The sequence below is a fragment of the Urocampus carinirostris genome, chromosome 1, assembly GCF_059441175.1.
Source record: "Urocampus carinirostris isolate Australia breed hairy pipefish chromosome 1, RoL_Ucar_1.0, whole genome shotgun sequence".
In the NCBI taxonomy this organism is placed as follows: Eukaryota; Metazoa; Chordata; class Actinopteri; order Syngnathiformes; family Syngnathidae; genus Urocampus; species Urocampus carinirostris.
In genome coordinates this window covers 16,096,042-16,114,640 of record NC_142349.1, presented here as the reverse complement: position 1 = coordinate 16,114,640, position 18,599 = coordinate 16,096,042, and the positions used below count along the sequence as shown (strand labels likewise).

General features: G+C 40.6%; 2 protein-coding genes across 2 annotated transcripts; both read left to right on the top strand.

The window, feature by feature from the left end:
* The first annotated feature begins 391 nt into the window (after positions 1-391).
* LOC148373706 (uncharacterized) lies at positions 392-8,004 on the top strand. The gene is made up of 4 exons (XM_088328586.1): positions 392-919; positions 2,754-2,911; positions 2,983-3,088; positions 4,971-8,004. Exons 1-4 carry the CDS (start codon positions 640-642, stop codon positions 5,594-5,596), a joined length of 1,170 nt encoding a protein of 389 aa, XP_088184712.1. The 5' UTR covers positions 392-639; the 3' UTR covers positions 5,597-8,004.
* A 4,411-nt stretch (positions 8,005-12,415) lies between these two features.
* On the top strand, positions 12,416-16,283 carry vac14 (vac14 homolog (S. cerevisiae)). The gene has a single exon (XM_088328550.1). The coding sequence runs from the start codon at positions 12,568-12,570 to the stop codon at positions 14,911-14,913; it is 2,346 nt and encodes a 781-aa protein (XP_088184676.1). The 5' UTR covers positions 12,416-12,567; the 3' UTR covers positions 14,914-16,283.
* Positions 16,284-18,599: the final 2,316 nt, after the last annotated feature.

Below are 18,599 nucleotides of genomic sequence, written 5' to 3'. Positions count from 1 at the left end.
AGTGTCTGATATTAGGTGCCTCCCAGTGGTTAAAAAAACGAATTAATTAAAAAATGATTTAAATACTAGGCAAAAATACATGATTTATCATAATTTCTATTTAAAAAAAAAAACAGGTTGAGAAAACTTATATTTACGTTGTGGTATTCTTACCTAGGAGACCTTGCCATGATTGTCAGGCATCTTGCTGCCTTGCTGTGATAATACGGTGCCATCTAGTGATCAAATATTACACCACGGGGCTGAAATTGAATACAGGTAGAAGCACAATTGGTTGTATCTGATTTTTCTTTTTTATTGACTAGCAATGAGTTGACCGACCCTCTAATGCCGAGAGCCAATGGCTGCCAATGTTAGGCTTGAACCTGCGACCTCCCAGTCCCGGAACGGGCGCTCAACGCTAAACCCACACCAACCTGACCTAAAGCAACGCAAAGGTGCCCGATAGAAACTTCATTCTTCTGCTGCGTTCATGTAAAGCTCGGAAAAAGCCCTTTAATGCCCATAATGCACCGGGGCAAAGCTGCTAGCAGCTAGCTCGGGTCCAACATTCGCGTATCGGGTCCCGTTAAGTACTTGCTGGACGAATCAAGGCCCAAAAAAAAAACAATTTTTTTGCGTTTATTCCACAACGAGATCATGTGCGACGCCACTAACAGGAGTTTTCGGATGCAGCTAGCTGCCATCCTGGAGAAGCTAACCAAGACGGCATTGATGGAAATCGGAAACTTGGCGGACGAGTGCTCGTCTGTCCTCCTCGGTGAGATCTCCTTGCACAAAAGCGAGAACGAGGCCTTGAAGAAGAGATGCTACTCCCTGGAGCTTCAGCTCAGGGCCGCCAGGGAGGCTCACTACTACCCGGCCCACGTCAACAACATCGGCCGTAGGAATCCCGAAGGTCAAAACGCTCATAAAGCGGGTAGGTCGCGTTTATTGACACGAGGTTTTTCCAAGGGAAATTAGAGCGAGGGTGTCATCATACATGTCATTAGTACAAACATGGGGGGGGGAAAGGAAATGTAACTCTCATACCTGTCAACCTCCACGGTTCCATGCCCTTACAAACTGTCGTATTTCCCTTACAAAATACAGAATAATCTTACACCATATTTATTTTTCAAAAGTGTTTATTTATGTAGTTTAACATGTTATGTCGTACATCTGTTTCGTTATATCATATATATTGTTAATAAATATTTTGTTGTAAGACACTGAGTTGCTCGACATGAATGAAGTTCAAAAATTATGTAGCTTGGAACTTCACTGTAGAAGGAAAAAATACATGCAAATATACTTAAGTAGAATAATACATTTTCTTATTCAAAATATGAATTCATTTTCTGAATTAAATGATTGTCGGTAATACACTGATTATAGGGATAACCACAAACCTGTCCTTTTTCATTTTCTCCTTTTATACTTCCTTTTTTTTCTTAACTTTTTTTATACAACATAATTCGTAGCAAGTGACCCGTTTGAGAGTCGGCTCTCTTTTATGAGTTAAGCCGAATAAGCCGGTTCTCTAAAAAGAGACGGACTTCCTTTCACTACACAACTACCACAGAATGATGCCTGATTGGAAATCCCCAGGCAGCAGACGCAAGCGCACAGTAGCATCAAACCGCTCGCTTCGTTTGCAACGGAAAAAACGATTCAGAGATAGAGGCTACCGCGGCGAACTCATTTGACTTGATTGATTTGCCGTTTCGTGATAGTCTGTGTATACCGGATGGTACCCATAATTGACAAATTTGCGTTTTTCCGTACAGATTTTCTTGTACATTGTAGACGTCTTAAAATGCATAATAAACCTACTTTGTACGGCAAAAACGTACAGCTTGACAGATATGAACTCTTGATGCAAAAGTTGAGATTAAATTATATGGATGATCTGTGATGATGACTCTAAATGTATTGTATTTGTTATTTTAAGTTAGTAAACTGATAGCTGCACCAATTGACACTACTGTTAGATTATTTTGTTTGACATAGATTTAAGTAATAATTTGATTCGAGATTAGTCCCATGTTTTGAATCTGAAAGCAATTGGATATATATATATATATATATATATATATATATATATATAATATATATATATATATATATATATATAATAAATAATAATAATAATAATTTCCTTGTATTGTCATTCTGTGTAACAATGTACACAGAACGAAATGTCGATTGCACCTGACCCGTTGTAGCGAGCCGATGCAGCCGCAGCCAACAGAGGGCGCCGCCGACCACTTTTTAAGTCTTAGGAATGACTCGGCCGGGGCGCGAACCACCGACCTCCCAGTCTCAAAGCGGGCGCCTTACCATCTAGGCTACTGAGATAATGCATGCAGGATTAAATAGTGCATCCGATGTGAATGCCACCCACATTTTATCACCCTTTGTGACGTTACAATTATAATTTTGCAGCTTACCAAGACACTTTCATGCGTCAATTTGTCATACTCTACATTTTAACAATATTGTGATAAAAGTAGTGCAATTACATTGAGTAGCTGCAAAAATTCTCCCAAAGGTTGATAACTAAGATATGAGTACCTGTTGTCATGTCTCAATGTATTTGGCAACATATCTTTTTCAGTTTTGCGTGCTTGTTTAAAGTGGTGATGGCCCTGGGGAAGATCCTGTCTCTCAGCCTTTCAGTCCTTATTTAAAGGAACCTGTAGTGCCTACCAGAAGGCAACAGGTTGCGTTGCTATCAATGACATCAAAGACAATCCATTCAATGTTTTCAGACAATCAGCAGTCACAGCATCAGCCTGTGACTGCTCCCTCTATTGACGGAGTCTTTGGAAAGGATTGGTGCATGGATCTGTGGAGAGAGGATAAAAGGACCCCCAATCTAAGGAAAGAGGCAACAGAGCCCGTTGCCATGACCAGTATGGGGATGCAGGTTAGTTGCGGTACTGTCACATTAGCTCCAGGAGGTCTTTTCCATGTAATCTTATGAGGACATTTTGGCAGGTATTAGATATAATCGACACAGAACCTGACCTCATCTTTGTCAAGGAAGAAACGTATGATGGTCAACCGCTTGGGCAGCAGATGAGGCTCACAGAAAACAGGAAAGGTAAACTGAGAAGAAGCAAAATCTGCTTTTACGTTGCTTCACTGTGTGTTGTACACCCTGCACATCACGGGATGATTATTTTTGGAAAATTACTCTATAAAGATCACTATTATGTTTCACCATCATCTATAACTTGTCTCCTGCAAAGCTTTATCAAAAAGTTTTTTTTTTTGGTTTGAACAAATTTATTGACACTAAAAACAGAAAACAATCATGACAATCTCAACAGCAATTAAGCACATTCACAATATTATATTCCAATATTACGTTTTTAACAGCAAACACAAAGTGAGGTTTGAACAAACCTTCTCGAAAATCAAACATATTCACAATTTCATTATATAACATCTTTGTTAGTGTCAATAGATCCGTCCAGGCCAAAGTCGATTGTCCTCGGTCTGAACAAATCCACCGACACCAACAGCAGCAAAACACAGCCATCAAGCATATTCACAATTTTTTTATATCTGACAATATGACGTGACGATATGACGTTTTAACATTTTTTCCTGACAAAAAGTAAGAAACACAAGTAACAGTGCAAGTCCGTAAAGGAGCTGGACAGAATTTGGAACTGTTTTACCCGCTTTTGCCATCTTCTGGCTTGTGTCATAATTGTAGCCTCTGTCAAGCTTGTTTATGATGCGTATAGTTAAAGCAATGTAGGCAATGACATCAACACAGGTAAGACGATTGGAATAAACTTTTAATTTGTAAGTCACCTTTCCTAATTGAGATTTCATAATCACTGAACTGTGTGTGTGAATATGCTTGATTGCTGTTAAGATTGTCGAGAAGGGTTGTTCAAACCTCACATTATTTGTTTGCTGTTATTAGTGTCAATACATTTGTTCAAACCCAAAAACTTTGCATTAAGATAAGCTCTGTAGACAATTTAAATAAGGTGTGTATATTTTATGTATAATTTCCCAGGATAGTCGGACCTGACGGCAGGTTATGAGTGATGGCGTCATTATAAACTAAAGTAACGTCTTCTTACTTTCGGCATTTTTCATTATTGTTGAAACTTGGTCATGTATTTCTCTATGCAGTGTGCTATGCTACACTAACAAATAGAAAAACAAGAACACAGGGATGAGCATGGCGTCATTTTTAAACGCCTTGCCCCCATTCATTCCATCTAATATGTGCCGTTGTGAACAGATTTGCCAAAAGTAAGATAAAAGTAGATAGACACGGTGGAAAAAAAGCACAAGGGCTATTTGAACTCTTTTGGGCATTAACAAATACAAGGAAATATTTAAAGGAGCTGGATGGACCTTGGAACTTTTTTTACTCGTGGCCGCCATTGCATGGCTTGTGTCATCATTGCAGCCTCTGTCAGCTCGTTCATGATGCGCGGATTTCATGTGCAACAATAAATGCTATATTTTCATCTTTCTCGGGGTTTGGACTATTCTTTAGCAGGCCTCTTCTTACTTTCACCATTTTCATGCTACGCTAACAAACAGAAACAATAGAATCTCCTGGGAAAGTGTATGACGTTTTTTTGGAGCATTAACCATTCCGCCATTCCTCTTGAGGCCAGCTTTTGGTTTGGGTAATATAAAAGCAGATAGACGCGGTAGAAAAAAAAAAGCATGAAGGCTATTTTAATATACTTGGGAATTGTTAACACATAAGTAAAAGAGATGATAATTAATGTTTAACTTTTATTAAAGACACCTCAAACGATGCACCTCACCTTTAACTCTTGAGAACCTAAAAACCCTTTTCTTCTTTGGAAAATAATGACCCGTGTGTTTTCCAGGGTTAACGTTCTACTTTCTAAAAAGTTTTCAGAACGTTTAGGATGATGCATCCAACTTTAACCTACTTACCTGATTGTCTCGCGTAAGTGAATCGTTTGTTTATCGTGCAGATGTCGCGCTACTGGACGCAGAGATCCATCGCTCCGTCAACGAGCTCCAGATCCACTCCGAGGTCCTTAACAGCTTCCCGCTGATGGCCGACAGCCAAGCTCAGCGAACGCAACCCGACATCATGGACAAGCTGATCGAGGACGCCGCGATGAGCACGTTGCTGGAAACCGCCGGCACTCAAGTCCCCTCCGTCGCCGATTACGCCGACTACGCTGGCAACATCCACGGCGGTGTTGGCAAGCAGCTGGCTCTCCTGCCTGCCAAGAGCATGAGGCCAAGCAAGCACTTCCAGTGTCTCTTCTGTGGCAAAGTGTTCAACTACCTGAGCAGCCTCAAAGTGCACGTGAGACGCCACTCTGGCGAAAAGCCGTTCAGCTGCACGTTGTGCGGCAAGCGCTTTGCGCAAAAGACGTATCTGAAACTGCACCAGCGTGTGCACTCCGGGGAGAAACCCTACAGCTGCCCCAACTGCGGGCGCAGTTTCTCCCAGAAGAGCTCGCTGAACATCCACTTCCGGACGCACACGGGAGAAAAACCGTACAGCTGTGTGGATTGTGGGAAATGTTACGCCTACAAGTATGGCTTAAACCACCACCAGTGTTTCACCCACATGAAGACCACCTAAACTTACTTTTCCGCAATTTTGGATTTTGACTTCATTTCGAACCTGCTCTTTTCATTTCAAATACAACTAAAATAACACTGAAAAACAACAACTATAAGCCAGTCGAATAGAGAAAGTTTTACTACGTTCTAACTTATTTTTTTATTTCACCCAAAAAATGGTAATCAGCAAAATGATGTGCATGGCTTTTACTATATCATGTATTGTTATATTTGCAGTGAAATTTTAAAAAGCTTAATCAACAAAATGAAATGTCCTACCTCTTGAGCATATAATCACTAGAAGAAAGCAAAGATACTGAACAACAGTGTCCTTTTTGATCAAATTGAGCAATTTCACACAGCACATTAGTTAAAAAACACTGCTTTAGGAAGGGGGAAGTCAAATCTATGTATATACAGTTTATGTGCTGTATTTCCCCCACTAATTTGAACATGTCAGTGTAAAATTTTGTGGAGTATAAATGAAGCATGGGCAGTACAGTGGAGCAGTGGTTAGCGTGTGTGCGGCACAGTTCTGAGGTCATGAGATCGAACCTCCTGTGTGGAGTTTGCATGTTCTCCCCGTGCTTGCGTGGGTTTTCTCCGGGGACTCCGGTTTCCTCCCACATTCCAAAAACATGCATGTCAGGTTTATTGGCCTGTTCAAATTGTCCCTAGGCGTGAATGAGCAAGATAATTGTCTGTCTCTATGTGCCTTGCGACTGGCTGGCAACCAGTTCACGGTGCCCCCTGCCCCCTGCCCACTGCACGAAGATAGCTGGGATGGGCTCCAGCACCCCTGCGACCCTACTGAGGATAAGTGGTGCAGATAATGGATGGATGGATGGATAAATGAAGCATAGGACGCCACATGTCTTTACCAATGTAAGAAGATGGCCATCTTGTCTAGAACTGCTGCCAATTTTTCATATTCTAGATACAAGAATGAGAGTGCCGTATAACAATAGTGGGTATAACAATAGTCATCCATCAGTGCTTCAGGATAAGAAACAATTTATGAATTCATGAATTACTTTGATTGGCATTTTGATATGTTCTGCCTCTTCGCAACAGCACTTTTGACTGCGTTACTCCATCTGCTGCTGAGGTGCATGGAATCAATCCATGTAAAGTCATCTTCTGTTTAGTATTGGTGTGTTTATGAGCTTGGTGAAAATACCTCACTGAAATAATGACCTCATTTGCGTTGCATGCTGTCATGCTGTGTCTTGGTTGCTATACCCCTGACTAAAAGCTCTTGTCTGGCTAAAGCCGGAATAATTTGGATGTGCCAATGTGTAGCATACACCCTCAACTACCTCGTCACAGCACGAAATGTAGGCTTTTATCATTTATTTTTACACACAGTGTCCTTTCCTCTTAGCCAATCATGTGACTTGTGTGCTTTGTACATGTTTTATATCTTTCTTTTGAATTACGGGGTGCTTCGAGTTGCTCCCTGCTTATATTTATTATACTGTTACTTCTTTTGGCAGTGATCTGTAGCATCTTGAAGCATGTATTTGCCATTATTGGTCTGAAATCCGAATAACTAATATTGAAACAGTGTTGAGCCTACTAGAATAACTCAAAATTAAAACACATTAGGGCCACATTTTTAAATAGATCCATCTCAATGAAAAAAAAGCCATTAGCCTTAATCATGATTGTCTTTTGAACCCCGTTCACCAAAAAGAAAAACATAAGAAAAAATCAATCTTATCAAGAACTTAGAGTTTGATATTCCAATAACGTACTAAGGTTTTAAGTTACTGGGCCAACATTATTATGGAAAGAGATTCATTTAAGTAGTTTAAAAAGAGAAGCACTGATTATATTGACTCACATGTACACAGTTGATTATTTGGTGCAGTCAAATTATTCTTGTTCTTATGGCAAATAAAAACCTCCAAATAACCATCTTGGAATATTGAACCACATTAAGCAAATCAATCTGATAGAAATGAGAAAAAACTGTATTTTCTGAAGCTGTATTCGAGATTTATTGTAGCAAACTACTATGTCATGGATCATCGACGGGACGATTCAATGCGCTAGTGGCTATTCATTTTTACCGTTCTTAATCCAGTCCATAAATGTTATACGAAAATTACAACATTTTGTTATGAAGCAAAGCCAGTGTTTACAATTTGTCTTGGAATAGACCTTGTAAAATGTCCTCGTTTTGCTCGTTGTGTTTGCCAAATGAAATTATAGATCTGTGTTGTACTTGCATGCTGTAACGGGTCTAAGCTGGCCAAAATGTTCAACAAAGTGTGTACAAAAGTTCTTTGGAGTTAAAAAAAAGGGAATTCTTCAAAATGAAGAACACTGGCACTGTATTTTTGAGGGATACTTCATTTAATCTATTTGTTAAATGGAGACTGATGGCTATTGTGCAGATTAAAGCACTTAAACACAGATGCATATATGAAAATGTATTTAATTTCACCATTGAACAATTAACCAGCAAATTTTCCATCTGAAAGACACGACTTCATTTAAATGTCAGTTTTCTTTCTTCACCAAGGAGTTTAAAGGCAACTGGGCGCACAAATGTGTTTTTTCTATCAATAAGTGAAACCAATTGGAGTTCGATTCTTATGCAAAGTACCAGTAGCTTATTATTTCTTTCTTTTATAGGGAACACATTTGTTTTAAGAGTTGGGCCTGTCATGTTTTCCGGGGGGAACAATGCTTACACAACTCTCTCAGAAAATTAGAATTTAGAGATGAAGTCCTTTATTTTCTGTCATGCTGTAAAAATGTCAAAAAGGATGGATTCATTACAAATCACCAAAATATTGCATGTCTTTTAATGTCTTAATATTGTCGATTAAGGCGAGAACTTAAATAATCCGTTTCAAAATAATAGAAAGTATACTAGTAGGCTATAATCCATAATCAGCAGTATAAAGACACTCATTATATAATTTGATTTGTATTCAATCTGGAGTATATGACTCCCTTACTATTTTAATTGCATCACAGAAATTTAAGAACTTTAACACAATATTCAGATTTTTTGAAACTGTTTTTTATATGGACAAAATTTGCCTCTAAAATAAGTCCAACTTCTGCCAGTTATTCAAGATACTAAAATCCAGTCAGTTTTATTTTTTGGGAGACTCCCATGACTCCATACAGGATCATCCCTGAAAAGAATTCAGCCCGACCCAGGCTCGTGGTTATTAAAGGCTGTGTCAGCCAGAGCCTGACCGATAAACCTGATTTGTTGGACTGTTTGTTGAAGCATACCCAAAATGTCAGGTTTGTAACTACTCAAGAGTAGAGGTGATTAATGATAAATTAAAGATTGTGTTTTGCAACAAAAAAGTTAAACAAGACTGTATTAACATTTACATCTTTTGTATTTATGTGTCTGCAGAGGTTGTCCTTAAGTCCTTAAGATTCTAACGTGGCACTTAAAGTGACAGAGGCAGAGGAAGAAGACCAATGCCGTGTGGACGATGATTAAAAGGCAAAGAGAAGCCTGACCTGACCTGAGCATAATGATTGACATTTTAGACCTGACTCGGGTCGGGCTTGGGCTTAAAATCTTACCTCTAATACAGGAATTTTCAAGTACCACCGATAACACCATAAGCCAAAATGAATATAAAAGTGGCGGCTGACATCTGCTGCAAGGAGCCAATTAGTATATACTTAACTGGTCCATGGTACAGAAAAGGCCGAAACAGAGATGTGTCGCCGAAGTTTTACGAAGCACACGAGATTCTGATCTGAGAGAAAAGAAAGGCAATGTGGGAAGTAATTTGGTTGTCCTGCAAGACATAAACGCATGGCCTAGCGAATTTAAAAAGTTTGCTTGGTTTGAGCTGAAAAAAAGTGAAACTAAATTTTATACCGATTTTTTTTTTAAATTCTGTTTTCCACATTCTCTAACATACCTAGTACTAAAAGTAATGAGACAAGACCTAATGCCTTTTCATGTGTCATCCGGATCTGGCACTGTCGCTGCTGCGACCCTAGTTTGATTCCCTTGGGATTTATCCATCCATCCAATTTCTGCACCGCTTATCCTCAGCAGGGTTTCGGGTGTGCTGGAGCCTGTCCGAGCTGGACAAGGTGGGTTTTCATATTGCCATTTTGCGTGAACCACACTCGGAAGAAGTGGCACACAAATTGTTTATCCCTGTAAGCAGCACCATGTGCATCTACAGGGCCCGCCTGGAAGACCAAAGTCACTTGTGGACCAGTTTGCATTTGTGTTCCTTGAACTGGGTCTTCTCCTCAAATTGTTCCCATCACACGACGCACCAAGAGAGCTTGTTGGCTCTCTCGCGTACAATGTGTGTGTATGGGCTGTAGGATGGGGCGGCACGGCAGATGAGTGGTTAGCGTGTCCACTGCATAGTTCTGGGGTCATGTGTTTAAATCCAGATACCAGCCTTCCTGTGCGGAGTTTGCATGACCTCCCAGTGTTTACGTCGGTTTCCTCCCACATTCTAAAAACATGCATTTCAGGTTAATTGTCCCTAGGTGTGAATGAACGAGTGAGTTGTCCATCTCGATGTGCCCCTGCGACTGGCTGGCAACTAGTTCAGGGTGTTCCCTGCCCACTGTCTGAATTAGCTGAGATGAGATCCAGTACCCCAGCGACCCTGAGGAAAAGTGGTGCATATAATGGATGGATTGATGGATATATACCATATTTTATATAGTTTGGCCAGGGGTGCGACTAATACTCCAGTAAGACTTGCATGTGGTACTATTAACACATTATATCATTATGTTATACAGTACCGGTAATACAAATGTAGATCGCTTCACATATTTTTTTCAAAATAATCTGCAAGACGGCACCTATGCCTGTGTCGATAACTTCAACCTTGCCCTGTTGTGGTAGGATTACAAGCTTGCTGTATCTGGAAGAAGACTGCAAGAATTAAGATTGGGAAATACTACAAAAACCTTAATCCAGTTAAAATAACAAACATTGATTTTAGATACTTAAAATGAATGAGTTAACTATCATAACGGTGTTCATTTGTATAAAAATCAAAGGGGAAGACATTTGTTTTTATTTTACACATTGGAGCCCCTTAAGAGAAATTACCACCATGTTCGTCTGGCCTTTTGTTGTATTTGGCACTGGTTTTTGTTCGCATGACACAATACAGTGCCATCTAGTGGTCTAATATTACACACCTGGGCTTTGATTTTCAAGAGAACAATAACTGTTACAGAATTACGTAGAAATGAAATAAAATAATAATAATAATAATAATAAACAGGACCCCATACATGCTAACCCTTTGACATTAGAATGCAGTGGATTTTATTGCCCCCTATATTTGTCCATCTCATTAATCTCATCTCATCAGCTACACCGCTTATCCTGAGTAGGGTCGCGGGGTGCTGGAGCCCATCCCAGCAATCATCGGGCAGTGGGCAGGGGACACCCTGAACTGGTTGCCAGCCAATCGCAGGCACACAGGGACAGACAACTCACTCGTTCATTCACACCTAGGGACAATTTGGACCGGCCAATTCACCTGAAATGCATGTTTTTTGGAATATGGGAGGAAACCGGAGTGCCCGAAGGAAACCCACGCAAGCACGGGGAGAACATACAAACTCCGCACAGGAAGTCCGGTAGCTGGATTTGAACCCACACAGAAGGTTCCCGAGACCTTAGAACTGTGCCGCACACACGCTAACTATTGCGCCGCCTTGCTCCCCCATCTCATTAATAGTAAATAATAATAATAATAATAATAATAATTATATTAATAATAATAAAATGAAACATTGCGTGTTTTAAACCGGAAGTGATGAATTTACTAAAACGGAAATCTAATCCGATCCATGAAGTCAGAAATCCTTTAATAAGTATACTGTATGTTAAATGCAGGAATTTAGTTCTGGTAACTCTAAAACTGTTACGCATTTATTTTGAGACTGCCCCATAGTGAAAATTCCCTGTCTGAAATCTATAACTCTAGACTAAAGCTTATAAGTTCGACAATGGGTTCCAATTATTTTGAAAGGATCTTGTGACTTTCATTTAAGATTCCGAAACGTGTGAATTAAAGCCAAAAGAAAAATTTTCTTGATAAATCTCATTATCATTATAGCTAAATTCTACATTCACCACTGCAAATTTACGGGTAGGAAATATCTTTAATCGCTTTTTAATGTGAAGTAAAACAATTGATTTTGTCCATAAAGCTTTCTACAAACAGAAGCCCATTAAAACTAATACTATTTGTTGGCATTTTAGTATTGTTATTTAACTTATTGTAATTTTCCAAATCATTTTTTTTACTGAATGAAAGTCATTTGTACCACTAGGAGGCACTAAATATTACACAATGTTTCTTATACATCAGTTGGACATAGGTTATGTTTATCAAACTTAAAGATCTAATCAAAAATAAAACAAATTTGACGACAAAATTAGGCAGTGGAATTTTTGTATGGAAGTGTATACGCATATAAAAGACTTAGTCTCGCTTCAAAATAAAGCAGCCTTAGACTAAAATATTTGACCCCAAAAACATGTGTTGAAAACATTTAGATAATTAGGGCTACATTTTGATTTTTGATTCTGAAATGATCCAGAAAAACGTATACAATACGGGGAAAACGTATTAATTGACAGGTAGGACAAGTAAAAGCTGTCAAAAGCACATTACCACCGCTGGAGTTTGAAAAGGAGGATAATGGAAGAAAACAAAAACACATGCAGAAAAATACCCACTTGCAATCATAATTTAAAATCAACAGTTGAATAAAATCACAAGTAGTAAATAAATAAACTGTGTTTGCTAAACACGAACGTGACGTATTTCTTTCCGCCGGAAGTAAGCGGTCAGCTGCGTCGCATTTTCTTGCCGCTTCCTGGATTGTCAGACCGATCGTTTCTCGTGACAGATCGTTCTAAATGCATTGTTTCTTTCCCGGCGTCACTCATTTAATAGAAATAATTGAACAAATACTTATTTTCGGACCTTCGCCGCCACCATGAACACGGAGAAGGACTTTACGCCGCTCACGCCCAATATCGTCCGGGCGCTCAATGATAAACTGTACGAGAAGCGGAAAGTGGCGGCCCTGGAAATCGAGAAGCTGGTACGCGAATTTGTTGCTCAGAACAACTCTACTCAAATCCGTCACGTCATCCAGATCTTGGCCTCGGAGTTTGCCTTGTCTCAGCATCCGCACAGCCGCAAAGGAGGACTCATCGGTCTGGCCGCCTGCTCCATCGCGCTCGGCAAGGACTCGGGTATTTATTTGAAGGAGCTCATTGAGCCGGTGCTTACTTGTTTCAACGATTCCGACAGCCGCTTGCGTTACTACGCCTGCGAGGCTCTGTATAATATCGTCAAGGTGGCCAGGGGTGCAGTGCTGCCCCACTTTAACCTACTTTTTGACGGACTGAGCAAGCTCGCTGCGGATCCAGACCCCAATGTCAAAAGCGGCTCGGAACTTTTGGACCGACTCCTGAAGGACATTGTGACTGAAAGCAACAAGTTTGATCTCGTTGCGTTCGTTCCTCTGTTAAGAGAGCGTATTTACTCCAATAACCAGTATGCTCGGCAGTTCATCATCTCCTGGATCCATGTCCTAGAGTCTGTACCTGATATCAACCTACTGCATTACCTCCCTGAAATCCTTGATGGCCTTTTCCAGATACTGGGGGACAACAGCAAGGAGATCCGCCGAACGTGCGAGGTTGTGCTCGGTGAGTTTCTGAAGGAGATAAAAAAGACACCATCCAGCGTGAAATTTGCAGAGATGGCCAACATCCTGGTTATCCACTGCCAGGTTGCCGACGAGAGCAAAGTGACCAACGACCTCATCCAGTTGACTGCTATGACGTGGATGAGGGAGTTCATCCAGCTGGCGGGCCGTGCAGTGCTGCCCTACTCGTCTGGGATCCTCACCGCTGTGCTGCCGTGCCTCTCTTATGATGACCGAAAAAAAAATACCAAGGAGGCGGCGAGCGCTTGCAACCACAGCTTGATGAAGCTCGTCACCCCAGAGGATGACGATGAGGAAGAGGAAGAGGAAGAGAGAAATGGAAATGGTGAATCGCTGTCCAAAGAGGACAAACTAGATTCTGGCGATGTGCTAAGTTCCTCGCAGGAAGCAATGGGCTTGACCAACATCAGCTTTTTTGCCCCGGCGAGCACAGACAAGTCTCCGGTAACTCTAGACTTGGATGGTATTGTACAGGTGCTGGACCGCCACCTCCATGACTCCTCAACAGGTATGATGACACGCATCGCTGTGCTCAGGTGGCTCTACCACCTCTACATCAAGACGCCACGCAAGATGTTCCGTCACACCGACAGCCTCTTCCCCATGCTGCTCAAGACTCTCTCCGATGAGTCTGACGAGGTCATCCTCAAAGATCTGGAGGTGCTGGCCGAGATCGCATCATCGCCTGCCGGACAAACTGATGTGTCGCTGACCTGCGACGGGGTTGAAGGCAGACCGGCTCTCAAGGTTCCTGACAAGGCTGGCAAGACCAGCGGCTCTGAATCCTCCCCTTCCACCCCCAGCATGAACTCTTATTTTTACAAGTTCATGATTAACCTCCTGAAACGCTTCAGTGTGGAGAGAAAGCTCCTGGAAAGTCGAGGAGCGTTCATCATTCGCCAGCTCTGCCTGCTCCTCCACGCCGAGAACATCTTCCATTCCATGGCGGACATCCTCCTTAAAGAAGAGGACCTCAAGTTCGCCTCGACTATGGTGCAAACGCTCAACACCATCCTGCTCACATCGGCTGAGCTCTTCCAGTTGCGCAACCAACTGAAAGATCTGCGCACGGCTGAGAGCCGCACACTCTTCTGCTGCCTCTACCGCTCGTGGTGTCACAACCCTGTAGCCACCGTGTCGCTGTGCTTCCTCACGCAGAACTACAAGCACGCCTATGACCTGATCCAGAAGTTTGGCGGGTTGGAGGTGACTGTGGACTTTCTGATGGAGGTGGACAAGCTCGTGCAGCTGGTTGAGAGCCCCATTTTTACATACCTCCGCCTTCAGCTGCTGGACGTGGAGAGCAATCCATATTTGATCAAGGCACTCTATGGGCTGCTGATGCTTCTGCCCCAGAGCCAGGCCTTCCAGCTTCTTTCACACCGCCTTCAGTGTGTGCCCAATCCAGAGCTCATGCGGACAGTGGACGCGTCCAAGCGTACAGACGCCAAAGCACGTGAGTTGGAGCGCCAGCGCGCCCCGCACGCTCAAATGGACTACAACGAGCTGCTGCGCCACTTCGACTGCGTCCAAAGCAAACACCTGGAGGTGCGCCACCAGCGCACAGGGCGCGTGGCCGAGCTCCCTGACAGGAGGCTGATGTGAGGCTGACCCATAGTTGAAAATGTCGGAACTAAGATTATAGGAACCAAATATGTTATTATGAAGCTTGTGAATACACTGGAACGATGAGAAAGTCAAATTTACCTCTTAAGTTGGACTCATTATGTGTCAAAATATGGAGTCTTCTGGAGTATGTTTCTGGCATGCTAAGCTAACTCAACACAGTGGTGGCAGAATGAGGATTTCAACAAAGAACCTCAGAATTGTGATCCAGATGTGATGATCACTGTTACACCGTGTTGCCTTAGTTTTAAACACTCTATGGTCACAAGTTACATATGTGAATGACAATGTGTTATTTTTTTTCAATGAAGAATAGACATCATACTGCAATCACATGATTTCAATGGAAGATTACTACAGGCCATACTGAAAGACAATATAAAGTGTGCTCTTAAGAAAATATTTTTAGATAAAAGTGTGTTGAATACATGGCAAAAATATTCATATTTTTTAGATTCAATATGATGTGGTGGGATTTTGGTGTATCATACAATATCTTCTTTAATATGTATCATGGATTATCTTGGAAAATATACTGAATTGTTTACAAGCAAAGGTTTTAATCTGCTAAACATGATTTTCCTCTTTAATCTTAATCCATTAGGTTGAAGCTAAAGCAGGAGCAGAAAGAACAAGGTCAGAAGTTTAGCAAAATGCAACTTCTCTTATCAGTGTGGCCCTAACATACACCTTTGTAATTTAGTTTTTTAAGTGAGGACCAAATAGAACAGTGTCCCCATCAAAATGACGAATCCAAACCCTTTTTTTTTTAAATTGTGTGTTTCATTGGTGTATAAACTGAAACTATAGTCAGTAGGTTGCTTTAATATTTGTAATATTAGTGTGATGATTACTGCTATTATTTAAAAATTGAGACAATGGAACACGGTCCTAACGTCACACAATCATGTGTTATCTTGTCAGGAGGTTCAGAGTGTAAATATGATTCCTTCCTCTAAATTATTATTCCATTCATTTCAAGCGGAACCTTTCCATATTTCATTCCAAGTATTTCACTTTGGTTAATTAGTGAACACATTGATGATGACTTATGTTCACGAGAGCCGCACACAGCGAGTCACATGTCCGGAGTTGTGACCCAGCTTGACTTTGCAGTTAAGCCCCCAAATATGTTCTCATTGTGCTTAGTGTTGCTACACTAGCTGTCTTAACAACTATGGCTGGCCTAACTTTCACTGTCTGTTTCTTTGTCTTTTTAATCTTAATATATTTCTTAAAGCTTTGCACTACCTTGTCATCATTCAAGTTCCTTGTAATATTGGACCCTGATATGAGATGTGCTGTTTTTGAATCTAATAGCAAATAAAACTCTGGAAAGAGAGGTCAAACTAGTTTTGAAGTCTTTCTGTTACCGTACATCTTGCCCTTAGCCATTGTGTTCATTCTTTTCTCGAGTTTCTAACTCCAAAGAAGAAAAGCTAACACACAGTGTTTACAGTACTTCTATAATGTATTTAAATACTAAATTGAAACGCCAGTTTTTATACTTTTCATTGGCTGACACTTTCACTCGCGTGTGTTAGAATATTTTTCCCAATTTAGATTTTTAAAGGTTAAGTCTTGTAAGTGTATTTCCAAGAAAATAGGATTAAACTTTTCTTTGATGCCTTATATACGGTGGAAGGAATAGAACAGTTTAAAATTGCTGACGGCACAAAAAAGTAACATTTTGAGAATTAAGAAAAATATTAATATAACACCATAACCGAATCTATGGTTGCTAGGAGGCATTTTAAAGTGGCATGTGTGTTGTGAATTTCTTTACTTAAATCCTGCTCATACATGTTATATGTCGATTATTTGGCTGAAACAGTGGGGAAATAGCAGAATTTTTGTTTTTAAATCAAAACAATAATTGATTTGAACAGGTGCCTGTAGACTTTAGTATCCCCAAAAAACACTAACAAAACCCATTTAAGTATTTGTAATAGTTCCAAATGCAATATTCCTTGTAAAATTATAGTTAAACTATAATCATACCGAGTGTACAAAAGAATAAGTTGATAAAAATCCATGAAATAAGGAAAAATGAATTGTATTTCATTGTGTATTCCATTGTGTGGAGTGAGGGCAGCACGGCGGCGCAGTGGTCAGAGGCACAGTTCTGAGGTCATGAGATCGAACCTCTTGTCTAGAGTTTGCATGTTCTCCAGGCAGTCCGGTTTCCTCTCACATTCCAAAACATGCATGTCAGGTTATTTAACTGGCCCAAATTGTCCCTAGGTGTGAATGAGCAAGTGAGTTAGTCTCTGTGTGCCCTATGAGTGGCTTGAAACCAGTGCAGGGTGTCCCCTGCCCACTGCCCGAAGATGGCTGGGATGGGCTCCAGCAATCCCGCGACCCTACTGATGATGGATGGATGGATGTATACCCTTTGTTGTAAACCTTGACAATCGGACGAGATAACTCTGTATATGATACCATGTAAAAGTAGTCTCAATCCGAGCTTTTGAACATTGAAAAATAATCTCAATTCTATATGATAACATGTTGATACAACTGTAAACTGAAAGCTCATTACTGTACAGATTCCACAGATTAGAAACAGAACGTTACATATGTTGTTCGCATGGCAGAAGAGGGAGCAGCTCTTGTGTGAAAGTCATTAGATTATACTTGTGTAACTAAAGTGGCTGTCGACTGAGTGTATTGTCACAGCCCCATTGAATGTCACAGTTTGTTGCCATTTAGTTGGAAAACAGATTTTCCTCGTTGGTTGCCTGGAATATAATGTACATATTGAATAAATAACAATACATTTTTGTATAAAGGAATTTTGTATTCCAGCTTATGTGCCAGCACTGACTTCTTTTTTGAACTGTTCTTAAATGTTTCAACATCAATTGAGCTTGTAAACCAGGGATCTCCAACCTTTTGAACCTATTATTTCTAAAATAGCAAGTTATCCTGGTATGGCTATGTTGTTAGAATAGAATATACCTTTATTGTCATTGTTACAAAATGGGTTAACATATTGTGACAACGAAATTGGGCATGACACTCCAGTTTTACAGTGAGGTATGAGCCAAGAAGATAAAGGAACAGAGAAGATAAGGTTATAAAACAAGGGGGATAAGGCTATAGTTATAATTTACATGGTATTTACACAAGAAATGTCGGCATGTGAATTTTTTTTTAACCAAAATTACCATTTAATTACCAGATTTAGTATTGGAAGTAGGGTTAACTAGTCTCAACCAACCACTAAAAATTCATTTTACTGTAAATCACCAGTGCTGGGTGAGCTATTTTCATAACAAGTCCGCGGCACCTCAGCAGTCCATCAGGGGCACCTGGAACCACCCCGGGGTCTAGATTTAGTTGAAGACAACCAACCAAAACGTACCTAACTCCTACACGACTTTTCGGAATGTTGACATTTCGTGCCTTTTGGTTGGGTTTCTTCAAAAATACCCTTGGAGATTAGATGCAAATATTCCACAAGCGTTTGGGAAATTTCCAACTATATTTCGTATCCTTTTGGGTTAGTTCTGTTCTCAACCTTTCTTTGGTTTTGTAGGTCGTTCAGTTCATCTTAACTTTGCTCTTGTCCCAAATTTTCTTCACACAACAATGTTTCCCTTCAATCTAAGTAAACTATGACTTCACATGCTGTCAGATATGAGCGGGCTCTTGTTTAATGG